Source organism: Magallana gigas, chromosome 7 (assembly GCF_963853765.1).
Source record: "Magallana gigas chromosome 7, xbMagGiga1.1, whole genome shotgun sequence".
NCBI classification, from domain to species: Eukaryota; Metazoa; Mollusca; class Bivalvia; order Ostreida; family Ostreidae; genus Magallana; species Magallana gigas.
Genome location: NC_088859.1, coordinates 1,325,370 through 1,338,889, shown reverse-complemented (window position 1 = coordinate 1,338,889; position 13,520 = coordinate 1,325,370). Strand labels below are relative to the sequence as shown.

Here is a 13,520-nt window from a genome sequence, read left to right as displayed (position 1 = left end):
GATTTCCTGTTATACGTGATGCACTAGAATGAGTTTTTGACTTCTGGAAGAAAAAAAAACGGGCTAACTTCTGAAAAAATTAAACTTTAATACAGCAGAATATCAATTAAAACAAAACAGAGTTTTAAGACCTAAAATTGTGTCAGAATCTCAAAACATTGTAAAACAACCATAAAACATGGCAAAAAACTATAAATATATACAATGATGAGAATATTTAGGATCACATATGTTATTTTCAATCAATGACTAAACCAGTTTGAATATACAATTTAAATGAAAAAAAATTTCAGCAAATAAAACAAGAAGGAGTGTAAGTTTTAATTCCAAACTCATCTTACACATTGTTAGTAATAATTTACGTCAGGTAAATACCATTTTTTCGTTTCTTAAAATGGCATTTTCATTAAGATAAGTAGGTGACAAAACGTTGATCATTTGTCAGAAACTGTGTTTAGAAGATGTTCTACTCAAATATGTACATTGTTAAGAGAACACCGTATATATCTAAAGCACCATGATAAATATATTAGTGTACAAATCATTCATTTACAATATATCTAAACAGATATGAATTTACGGGATAATATAGACAACCAAGTCTTCTTTCTATACAACACTTAAGAACGTTCTAAACGTTCTTAGTACTCTTTAATCGGTGCACGTCTTGATTTCAACAGTTCTTCATCGAACTATGAAAATTTAATTTATTACCAAATTGATTCTTTACTAATTTGATTTGAATCTACATTTCGTCCAAGACATGTAGAGCACAGTTCCAGCTGATGTTCGTAAAACCCTCAACAAGGGCGTCATGGAGGAAGGCATATTGGTCCTACAACGATTAAACAGATAAAAGAATATTGAATCGTTATACAAGTTGACCATGTTGCATGTAATTTCTGGCTATGATTATAATTCTAGTTTTCGTTCTTATGTACATTATCAAATACGATGTTAAATGATTTAGAAAAAGAAATAGAACAGAAATTCATTTTCATGAAATACGTAAATAGCGTAAACTATAAAAAGTAATGATACATGTTCATGAAAACGCACCACTGATTGAATTGCGAATGGCCTCTGCTGTCGCAATGAGATGACGCAGGTTTTGACATCAACAGATCCTTCTTTGAACCCCTTCTCTAACAGATAGTCAAGGGCGATAAAGGTTCCCGTTCGACCAATTCCAGCGCTGAAAAAATAACGTATAAACTTTATAGAAACAATTTATATAATTGACTTTATATTGTACATATGGTTTTTGCATTTTTTGCAAAACAATATACCGGTTCCATATCTTCATTACAATAATTCATAAGCACACACAGTGATATGATAAACATAGAATCACATCAAAATTTGGTAATAAATTTGAAATATTTTTAAACCTTAGAATATGAATTATTTGTTTTAAGTTTGAACTTATATTACCATATTAAGACCTTATTTGTGATAAATTGTGCTATTTTTAATTTAGAACTCAATATTTTTAAAAATGATATAGAAATCTTACTAGCAATTATGCCTTTCTAGTTTTTATTTAAAAAAAACCCAAGAAATATTTTAAAAAGAAACTTCGAGCCTTTTTTTTTTTTTTTTTTTTTTAATTAATTAAACGTTTTATAAAATTCTTGGCTATTTTGTTAAAGATTTTTTGCATCTTTGTTTGACCTTCAACGTAATTGCATAAAATATGTGTCTGTGGATACTCTCAGTGTTATTATGCAACATAAAATGTCAATGTGATGATGACATTAAAAAGGAATTAAATAAATAAATAAATGAATGAAACACAACCAGAGGGGACGTCATATTGTAGATCTATCTGACCATACCTTCCATGTACAATCATTGGCCCTTCATCAGACCGTAAGGAATTCTTGGTGAGGTTTCGGAAACAGAGAAGACCCTCTAAGCTCTCTGGGACCTTTGTGTCTGGCCAGACAGTAAACTGGTAGTGATTCACTCGTTTAGTTTCTTCTCCCTAAGTATAATACACTGCACATCAAATCTTGAATCAGGAGAGAGAGAGAGAGAGAGAGAGAGAGAGAGAGAGAGAGAGAGAGAGAGAGAGAAGCTGTTTTGGACGGTGGCTCTCCCGTCATACATTGTGAATTTTGTATTTAACTCTCCACCTTAAAAGTATATTTATGACCGCATTTTGCAATGTTCTAAGTCTAAAAACTTCTATTTCAGTCCATGTTTTGGTACTGTAAATGATGTGTACTTAGACGGTGCCAAGCTGTTCTTGTGTAAAATAATTTTAATGCATTCATTTCAAGTACAATGTACTCGACAATATTGACCGATCCTTTCCTTTTGGCGTAGTTTATTGGTAACAATATTTCCTGTTATTTGGAAACATTTAGTGCCATCAATAAGTATTTCCGTTAGAACTGAGTTTAATTTGATTGAAGAGGAAATAAATGCATCATGTAGCCAAATTATTTTGTGGGAAAGTCTAAACTATCACAGGACAAATCAGCATGCATCTGAATCAATCGGGAATAGAAGATTTTAGATACACAACTACAACTATATATGTTTTATGTATGTAACATTTAAAATTGATGTGGAGCTAATTTTCGAATACCTTTCTGACAATAAACTTTCGAATTGTAAACTTGTCGAACACCTCTCTTTTTTGAATTATCACATGAAACGGACCATATTCGCCTACGTCGTCGGGCCAATACTGCATGCACTTTTCCTATAAATGAAAAAAAATGAGTTGCTGTACTCATTTAATTCCTTTTCTGTAACGAAAGACCAAGACAAGCAATAAAGTAAATACATTATTTTGCAATATAAGGTATTATCTCGCGTTTATCACCCATGCTTCTTGCCCAGATACGCACGAATTCAAGCATACAAACCTTACTGTCCTCTGTCAGACAAGTAAGCATGACTATGCGTCTGCTTTTTACTTGCCAAACCATTCTCCAGAAATCAACAATAGTTTGCTCAGTGAACGGTCCTATACAAAAAACCCAGTTAAAATAAGAATCAGACCTGTTCTTGAAAACGATATTCAACACCTTTTATATATTTCATATTTCATATTTTACTGCTTTATATATTCTGTTTACTGGCTTAGTATCTATATATTAGATCCGACTCTTTAAAGATGCCTAGATTTGTTGATTCTATTCAGTGCTTTAAATACGCATTAGGCAAGTTCATACCTTGTGCTGCAATGTACGCATCCTCTTTGTAAACACCCTAAAAAGTAAATTAATATGAAATGTCAAAATCATGACAGAACTCCAATGAAACGTGCATTCGGTATAGTAGAATCTTTTATGATGTTATCAATGTTTTTTATGGGTCGGCCAATAATGACTAAATCATTACAGTTCAATAAAGGTACTTTACCTGGATATAACTGGCGTTTATATAGTCTCCAGAATATGAACCTCCAGATGACATTAGGATAACTCGATTTGCATCATCTAGAATGAAAACAAAACAGACAAAATATTACCTGTTTTATTAATGAATTCCAAAACATAAAAATCGCGCTATTTTCAAATACTTACATGGATATATCTTTTTGAAACGGTTTTTAGTGATGTTTTCCCTTTTCAAGGCTTCTGTGTGTAGATTCATAAGACCGTTTGGCAAAACCTAAAAAGTAAAAAAAAATTATAAGAACTGATATATGCAGAATTAAGATGTTATTGCATGACGTAGGAAACTGTAGATTTTGCGATTTTTTTAAAGAATTCACAATTTGAAAAATCCACAAATCAAATACTGTTTACACAATATTTTTGTATCACAAACAGATAAAAAAATCTACCAATTCAACAGCTTTTAAGAAATATTTTAGGAAATGCTGGTAAATAATTCAATTTGACAGACAAGGGATGAAATAAGTAAATTCACCTTAAATTCCGACCGGAACTCGTTGGTCATCATTTTTTGGTGTGTTTCTTTAACAAACTGTTCTATTGGTTGAGGCTTTGCATTTAGACTGTTAAACGTCACCACAACTTGTATGGCCTGGTTATACGGATCGTTTGAATTCCTTCTGTCTCCCTCGGGTTCGAGAATCACCCTGCTACTGCTTAAGCTGAACCTGGTCCTCTCACCGTCGTGCTCAGAGAGATTGGTTGGGGGTTCGAAATAGGCTTGAATAGTCTTACAACACTGGAATCGTTTATAAAACCTACAATTTAGATAAAACACTATTTTCACACAAACTGATTTGTATGCATACAAGTTAAAAAAAAATTATTATCGCTATTATCTAGGTGTGTGTTTTTAATAAATACTAATACATCATATCAGATATACTCCACATTTATAAGTTCCAATTAACTATTTCATATAACTCCATATATTGTATTTTTCCTAATTTTTATACCTGTTCACAAGAATAGGAGTTGTAATCAAGAGTAGAAATCCAAAGGGGAACAAAACCCAAAACGTTGGATCTTTGTTGCTACCGACATGATCTAAATCAAATTAAGATAAAAAACAAGAGACTCTGTTAGTCATATAGTAAATAATAAGGAACATATTTCTTTGCAACAAAGAGACTTCGTTATTTAACACCTTAAAATTAAAAAGACAGAGACTATACCTTTACAATTTTTTCCCTTGAAGTTTTGTTGGCATTTATAGCACGTGCCATTTCGTATATCACATGATTCACAGTTGTGTGAACATTCCTTGTCACACCTGTTTCCATAGATGGAATTCTGACAGGGCGTACAGTTGCCCAGTAAAACGTCGTACTCAAGGCATGAAGAGGAACAGTTTGCACAAACATCTCCTAAAATAAAATAAATTTAAAACTACCTAAACACCACAAGATGTTTAATTGATTTATGATAAAACAATTCTCTTTAAAATGCAAAATCATATTGGACAGTGTTTTTGCACAGAAAATGTACTAAAACAATCGACATTAAGCTATCCACTTACTTTTGCAAAAGAAATGCGATTAAATATCATGATTATATTCAAGCAAGACATATAAGACTTAGTAATTACATAACTACAAACGCAACATTTGTGAATCTGTTTGTTTCAAATATTTCTCTCTATCTTTCATTTCTTTCTCACTAGCTTTATCTCCCTTTTACAAGTAGTGTTTATATAAAAGTGTAAACGAACTTGCCAATTACATGTAGCAAGCTGACTTTAAATGTACATTACATTTATAATAGGTTTACATGGGGTGTAATATTTCAAGTTGTATACGCTTGTAATCGTTTGTGCATTTTTGTCACCGTCTAATGGTGAGTTCAATATATCACATCTCACATGGCACTTCCATAATGTTTATTAAAAAGAAAATTTTAATGTATGAATAAAATTCTGTCACCAAACATAAGGGCTATGCTTACAACACAATCTAACAGAAATGTAAACCCATCAATGCCAAATAAATAATATATTTTATATCTATCTTGGTTAATTATATAACAATCGTTTATACTATTTACTTTTAAGCTGACATTGCTTTCCATTGAAGCCTGTGGTACAGTTACACTCCCCAGTCAGTTCATCACAAGATCCAGGTACACACCCAGGGGAGCAGTTGTGTTCACACGAGACTCCATAGTGGGACTGGTCACAGTGTCTACAGGTGCTGTCTACTGTACACATTGGACAAGGTTTAACCTGGCTGCCAAGCTCACATACTGAAAAAAAAAACAATCATTTTTAGCCCTTTTTCTACAATTTTAAGATTTCTGTTCAATATGAAAATTATATAATTTTGTTGAAATTAGAATACCTCTGAGTTTGAAATCACATAAACTTAAAGATCCAGTGTCACCTCTCTTTATATCGATGATATCCCCACGTACCGTCGGTTTACAGCTAACATTCACTGTATATTTTACCGAAATAAAAGGCAGATGCTCCGAAGCACAAACATGTCGGTCTGAAACCTTTGAGGAATGTCCGACTTCTATAGTGTAGTTACCTTTAACATGTAAAATGCATTATTATATAAAATACACTCACTAGTCTGGCGTCCAGAGTTAATTGACAAGGAATTTTTTTCTGACTTTTTATTTGTATTCTAATCACTCACCTCCTTTCAATCGGAGTTGCACACTCTTCACAGTAAATGTTTGGTTAAACTGTATTCTCCAGTAGTTACCTACACCATACTCCGTCACTGCACAACTGTTAGTATTTTTATGAATAGCATTTTCAGGCCCATTCAGAGTTAATAATACAGAACTTTGTGTGACTTTGTATCCATTAAAACTCAACACCTCTGAAAAAGTTATATGAGCTTAATGTTTTTACACCAGACAAATGTACTTTGTATACCCACATTAGTTAAAATATATCAATACCGACCTTTGGAGAAATACGTCAAGAGAATGACAAATACTTCAAAGATATCCCACTGAAACTCCATTTATGTCCAGATGTCCATCGTGTTGTCATTGAATTAAAAAAACCAGTGATATTTTATTAAGTTGTGACAACCTAGCCATTGACACTTTTATCAACGCTATTATCCAAATAATACGGAATTGTTTCGTTATAATAAGGAAGAATATAATAACTCCATCGTATCACGTGATATCGTTTAATTCAAAACCAGTTGTACTTAAAATAATTTCTTGCGATATCACTTTATGCCTCAGTTACAATTACTTATAGATGTACATGTATCTATATATATTTTGGTACCGAAAGTTGTAAACATAATAATATAAATATCTTACTAAAATATCACAGTAATTAATCGCAAATTACTAGTAATAAATATGTACCTTTATAGTAATACATGTATTTATTATTAAATTATGAATAACTATAGCAGAGACTATTGTCTTTCCTTAAATTATTGCAATTAATGGGAACGTCTTTATCTGTTGTGGGTAAAGCTTCGGTCTACTGACGTTCCGGTGTTGTATAGCAGTTTTTCCCCCATAGTAGCTTCTCCCCCCGGAAAACCTACTATATAGTAGACTTTCCCCCTGGGGGGAAAAGCTACTATATAGTAGCTTCTCCCCCCGGAAAACCTACTATATAGTAGACTTTCCCCCTGGGGGGAAAAGCTACTATATAGTAGCTTTTCCCCCATAGTAGGGTTTCTCCCTCACGTTTTTGGTTCAGATTTTATAAAAAATATTTATGGAAACCCAGTAAGGATTAAAATCAATGTTTCTACACTTCCAGGTTGTATATCTGCATTCATTTCGTTTTGCCGATTTATTATTTTTATAGACAATGCCTAAAATTGAACATGTGTATAATGGAATAATACGCAGAACTTAATTAAATTAGGTAATTAATTGAAAAAGTACTTGGTTTCACAAGATATAAACTTACATGTATATGCATAATTCTGTGTTCTGAAGTTGTGAGTGAAAATGTTTTGAGAATTTTGTAATAAATCTATCACTCCGTCTGCAAATTTTATTCAAGCTAAACCTCTGTTTTAGAGAAATGTTGTTTCCGATGTTTAAAATCCTATTATAATGAATATATTGCATATTCTTTAGGGTCCCATATCTCATAAACTAGAGATAACCACATCACCATATATATTCACAATGGCAGTGGTTAACAGCTTGTTGATGACTCTGAAAATTTGAGCCCTCGGGGTAGGAACCCTCATTGTTTCAGGGCCCGATGTTTAAAACCCCATTATAATGATTGAATAGTGATTTATAAGTGGGGGCCCGAATATCAAATTCTAGAGATGACCACTTAACCATATTTTCTCAGTGGTAGTGGCATAGCACTAGTATATGACCCTGAAAGTTTTAGTCCCCATGGTAGGGGTCCTTAATGTTTCCAAGCCCGATGTTTAAAATCCAATTATTACGAATACTAGAGATGACAACATCAGCATATTTTACGGTCATTAGAAAGTAAAAACATCATTTGAAAATACACACTCACTTATATATTTCCTTAACAAAATGGTTAAAACTACGTTTAATTCTGCTTTTCTTTTTAACTTTACGAACAAAAATATTAAAAAAGGTACGCGGGTAAAATCATTATTTTTCAAAACATTTAATCAATTCATAAGATGACTAATGATATGATAAATAACTAAATAAATAAATCAATGAATTTTTATTCATGAAAGTAGCAACCGAAAAATTGTATATCTATAAATCACTTTGCAAAATAAAAAGCGGGAACTTTTGCACGCAGTGAATGATAATATTTTACATAAGGTTAGTAAAGGCTCCATTTCACATTTTCCAGAGTGACCAGCAAAGATACCGACTTTGTTCTGGTTGTAAAGTTACATTACAAAAATCTTTACATCATAAAACCTCGCGTTTCGTAAAAAATGTGCTTAAAGACATGAATATGAATATGCGTGACTTTAAAACAAAATTGTAAACACTAACTTTACACATGCCTTTAATACATAATCAATTATAATACCCCTTACTCATGATTTAGAAACCCATCAATCGAAGTAAAACATTTCAGTTTCTCATCATATCATTGCACCCTTTCTCTCGTTTGATATTTAGAAGTAGAAATATACGATTATATTTAAGATCGTCAATTCTAACGGTATTAAATTATTCTTATTCCCTTCCTCTACAAAATTAAGTCAAGATTAGTCAGTTTCCTGGGAGGAGCTTATACATAGATGATAGTACATGGCAAAAATAGAATTCCAAACCGGCATATTTTCACTCAAATGTATTCTGACGTATGTGTTCTGTGAAAAATGTCAATGTCATAACGTCGAAGTCAAAACTGTAGATAAGCCTCGATTAGATGAAAAAGATTCGAGGTATTCTGAAATCCATGTAAAAGGTGTTGCAAAAAGGTGTAACAAAAGGTGAGATAAATGGTGACGACACGGGAATGTTATGAAGGCGCGTGCCTTTGTTCATATCAGGGTTGAACAAACCTTGTATTTTATTCTATGCATTAATAAATGCCATAATTATCCTTTTTATGAGAAATTAAAATCATATCAGTTATTGCAAATTATTGCCACGAATGGTCCGCCATAAACATGACCGGAATTTAAAAAAAGGGGGAAAATTTACTATGTAGTAGGTTTTCCGTGGGGGTAATCTGGCTATAAAAAGGGGGAAAACCCACTATATAGTCAGCTTTCCGTGGGGGAAAAACTGCTATATAGCCATTTTTCCGGAGGGAAAAACTGCTACATAGCCATTTTTCCGGGGGGAAAGATGGCTAGGGGGAAAAGGCACTATATAACACCGGTCCCTAGTTCGAGTACCACATGGATGTTAATATTTATTTAAAGCGAAAAATTAATACCCTCCCCCAAAAAATCCCTTTTTAAGTGGAACATCTGATATAGTCTGTGCCAGCAGTTTACCGTTTTCTTTAGTTTTTGATGAATTTTAATAAAAATACCTGTACCTGTCAAAGAGAACTATTGAAATCGGTAGAATAGGAGACATCTAGAATTTTTAAATAAAGACTTAATTCGTATTTACAAGAATGATAACACATCACGTAGATTTATAATGGGAAATGTTGACATCTTTTCTACATTCGGAAGAATGTAGAAGTACACACAAGTTTTCAACACTGTTTTTAAGGTATTTTCAGAGCATTTGAAATGCGAAATCTCCGTAGACGTTTTATATTTAGCTGCGTATTGATACCTGACAAGTTAGATTGGCATCTTAAAGAGTTAAGAGTTTAAGAGACTTTTTTTCATAATATTGAATAAATTGTTTGAACCTTGAAATATGATGTGAGTATATCTTGGGTAATCTATATCTCTACGAAATATCTAGGAAAGAAGAATTCATCATTTGTTAGGCCTGAATCCTTGGTCTTAGGCAACATGCAGTTCTGTCCTCAAGCTTGCAATATGAAATCAAAGGTTGCCTCCGTCGAAGTCAATATTATAAATTGTTCACGTTGATTCTTTTTAGGGGGGGGGTCAGTGGTGGCAAGGGTCATTTTCGTTTTTTGATACGGCTTTGCTTTAATTGACCTTTTTGAATCGTGTGAGAGTATAATGTATGAAATGTATTAAGTTATTACGCCTTTCAAGTTTGAATTTTACGTAATTTCTTGAGATAAATCTATCAAGCGGTAAATAAAATTATGATAAGCACAGCTATTGTAAGATGTAAAATGACCCTAAAACCCTATTAGTCCCCTATACACCGACATTTTTCACATGCATGGTATTGTATCTTCGGAAAAATGTCAGGGTCATTGGTGTAGAGTGTGTTCAACATGAAACAGGAGTGATCGCAATTTCGGAGCATATAATGTGCAATTTATCACAGTTTTTTTTATCTCTCAAAGTTTGTTTTTTAACTTCATTTGGTCTGGTGTAAATTCTTCTGCACTCTTTTCGTACATATTGTCCGGGATGTATACCAAACATTGTCTTCTCCAGGGATGGGGTCGATTACTTTCAAAAGTATTCGATTATATTACAATTACTTTGTGTTTTAAAAGTAATCGATTACAAGCTGATTACTTCCAAATTTAGAAGTAATTGTTTACATTAGATTACTTTTCCTTCTTGTAATCCTGATTACTTAGGCCTATTAAAAAAAATTGTGTGTTTAGGGTAACACTGATGAAAAAATTAGGTAAGGTAGGTAGGGATTTTTTTTATTTTATCATATTTTTTTTCTGCATGAATCCTAAGAATGTTTGTTTGTGTCATTTTTAATACTGGGTTTTTAATAGAAATAATATAAAAATCACAATTGGATAAAAAAAGACATCTAAATATTCTACGATCGGGGCATTTTTGTAGGTTATGTCGGGTTACCTTAAACACACAACTTTTTTTTAGGCCTTATGATTATTCTCGGTCTCATTACCAGTGTTTGGTGTTTTTTCTTTGTTTTTTTTAAATTGGTTTAGATGTTTAATCTGTAGGAAAGAAAATGCATTTTTGACAGAAGTATTAATTCTGACATAAAATTAATAATTTTTACAAGCTTTTTTACTACTTTTTATAATCATTAACCATCTTTTGAGAGCAGCGTAAATATTTGTGTGTTCTAAAAAGAAAGGACATTAATTCATCAATCAAATGAGACAGAGTTTTAATTATAGATTAAACAGAAAAAAACATATGACTGCATTGATATGATTGTGCTGAACTTTGACTACCAATTTGTACAGGCTTTAACTACAATGAACACTATGGTTGACTTGGAACACTGTGGTATATCATTGTTGTTATAACGGTACTATCTTAGGGTGTGTTCCTGTTTAGCATATATTTGATAATTAGGTACAGAACAATAGGTGTAAATAGTGTTTATATAACAATTAAAGTCTACTTTTTACCTGAGATTTACCTTTACCTGTATTTTTCAAATGCATTTCAAAGAAGAGTTTAGTGTATTATACTGTACATGCATTCTAGTGGTGCAATTTATTTAGATTAATAATTTTAAAAAAAATACCTTTAAATTCTTAAAACATTTGTAAATTCATTCTGATAATACAGTTTTGTTGTTATATCTAGCTACTGAAACATGCTAAGCACTAGCTACTTGCATATTTGAATTTTTATTCAAAATCCCTAAATTAAAAATGGGAACAAACCTATATTAACTGACTTAAACCACACCTGTATTGTTGATTAAAAATACACCTGTATCATCAAGGTTGTGAAACACATACTTACATTCATTCCTTACAGAAACCATACTTAAAATTGAACCTTATTCACATAATATTTCTAATGAACTTTAATATAAAGCATTTTAATTTTACTATTGTAATCATTAAAGTAATAAAAAATTGATATGATCACAGGCCTTTTTGATTAAATTACTTGTAATCATAAAAATGAGTAATTACTGATAACTCATGATAACTCAGCAACCTGTAATCGATTACAGCTGATTACAATTAATGATTATGGTTACCCCATCCTTCTCTTTTTCCATTTCCTTTCCATATCCTTTTGACTGCCATTTTATCAAAACTTGATAAATGACATGCTCAAATTTTACATATTAATAGTCTTTAGATGGATGGGGTCATGCAGTGCCAGTAAATCATTTCTCTGGATTAAATGTAAGAAACCAACTATCATTTCTTAGCAATATAATTGTTCCCTTTGGCCTTGGTAAGCTAAAAATGTATTTAGATAGAGCCTGTTGGTAGAGGATGTTCAGGGACATGAACCAATTGCAGTTCTATTTCACTCGATTTATTTGTCCATATTTCTTTTCTTTGACCGATTTGAACGCAAAATTCACTCTTTACGTACACTCAGGTAGAAACTGATCAATCATCTTGAATCAAATTTCTAGACCGATGGTCAAGTTCGAACATTCTCGCTATGAAGAAACTTTGTTATATTTACTTTACATCTTTTATCAATTGCCAAACGCTGCACCCTACCAGACAGTTTCCATCTTAACTATTTCTAGTTCAAATATTTGGCATGGGAGTGTTTAATTGTCATTAATTTCATTTCATAGAATATTTCTACAATGAATCTTTCAAAGAATATCAAAGAACTGTATTTTCACATTTATAGTGGCATAGTCACACACACATACGTCCACCCACATATCACTAATTTTTTTAATTTAATATTTCTTTTATCTCAGGTTTGTACGTAGGACTGTATTTATTATTGTATTGCCTCAAGTCTAATCAAGCTTGATATGAATAAAGATCCTAAATTCTAATTAAAACATTATTCTTTTCTGACCTTGTTTATACACTTGATAATATAGCAACAATGATTAATTAATTAAATAAAAAGTCATTTTTATAATAAACCGTTTTTGCATTTCAATATCTATTTCAGTTATTCACACAAACACGACCTATGACAACGTAACATTTGAAGTAACCACGGGCATGTGTTACTTTATAAAGAGGAAATATATGCCCGTTCGCCCTAAAATGCGTTCGAATTCGCTCCTAGAAGCGGTTCGCCTGACTTTTTATTTGTCTAGAGTCTGTTCGTCTAGGAACATTACTAGAGGTACCTCAATTAAACACAGAATAAATATTTTCTTATATTTATGGATCTAAGAAGAAACAATCAGCAGTTAGACCACCTTACTAATATACAGTTGTAATTCTGCTTCGTTTATATGAGTAAATTTATAAGAAACGATATTTGTAACATTGTAGAAACAATTTTTATGCATATGAGACTGACTTACGTGAAATTAAGAACTCTTTTCACAAGCACCACAACTGACAGCATTCTGTTTTGGTCGTATTTCTTAGCAATTTTAACGATTTGCGATGCATGGAGGTTGACCTCCGTCATGGTAGACAGTGGTTTGATTTAGTTTCCTGGCGTATCTCCATATAAATCATTTTAGATGAAATGTTTGGGTTGTGCTTGAAAATAGAAATTCTTTAAAGATAAAATCGGATCTAATCTAACGTTTGTCTTCAAAATGGGCCGTTGCACTTTTCGTAATTGTATATAAAACAAATTATGAATCGAATCTTACCAAAAAACAAAAAACTAACTGGAAAGCAACTTACACTTTACAGAATTAATATTGTTAAAAATTACACTTATTACATTTTATAAACACAGAAGTTTAATTCGTTAA

At 31.9% G+C, this 13,520-nt stretch overlaps 1 protein-coding gene across 1 annotated transcript; it reads right to left on the bottom strand.

Moving 5' to 3' along the window:
• Window positions 1–601: 601 nt before the first annotated feature.
• Window positions 602–6,515, bottom strand: LOC105330922 (uncharacterized). The gene is made up of 15 exons (XM_066066604.1): window positions 6,331–6,515; window positions 6,056–6,244; window positions 5,753–5,944; window positions 5,460–5,657; window positions 4,592–4,783; window positions 4,373–4,463; window positions 3,892–4,174; window positions 3,543–3,630; window positions 3,379–3,455; window positions 3,189–3,225; window positions 2,880–2,980; window positions 2,597–2,713; window positions 1,839–1,987; window positions 1,060–1,195; window positions 602–835 (listed from the first exon to the last, which is right to left on the bottom strand). Exons 1-15 carry the CDS (start codon window positions 6,389–6,391, stop codon window positions 746–748), a joined length of 2,001 nt encoding a protein of 666 aa, XP_065922676.1. The 5' UTR covers window positions 6,392–6,515; the 3' UTR covers window positions 602–745.
• Window positions 6,516–13,520: the final 7,005 nt, after the last annotated feature.

Bases quoted from the DNA above. Each gene is read 5' to 3' on its own strand.
- LOC105330922 (XM_066066604.1), bottom strand. From the start codon at position 6,391: ATGGAGTTTCAGTGGGATATCTTTGAAGTATTTGTCATTCTCTTGACG. The intron at 4,175-4,372 runs GTATAAAAATTA...TCTAAATTGTAG, and splicing joins ACTCCTATTCTTGTGAACAG to GTTTTATAAACGATTCCAGT. The intron at 3,456-3,542 runs GTAAGTATTTGA...TTTTCATTCTAG, and splicing joins TTTCAAAAAGATATATCCAT to ATGATGCAAATCGAGTTATC.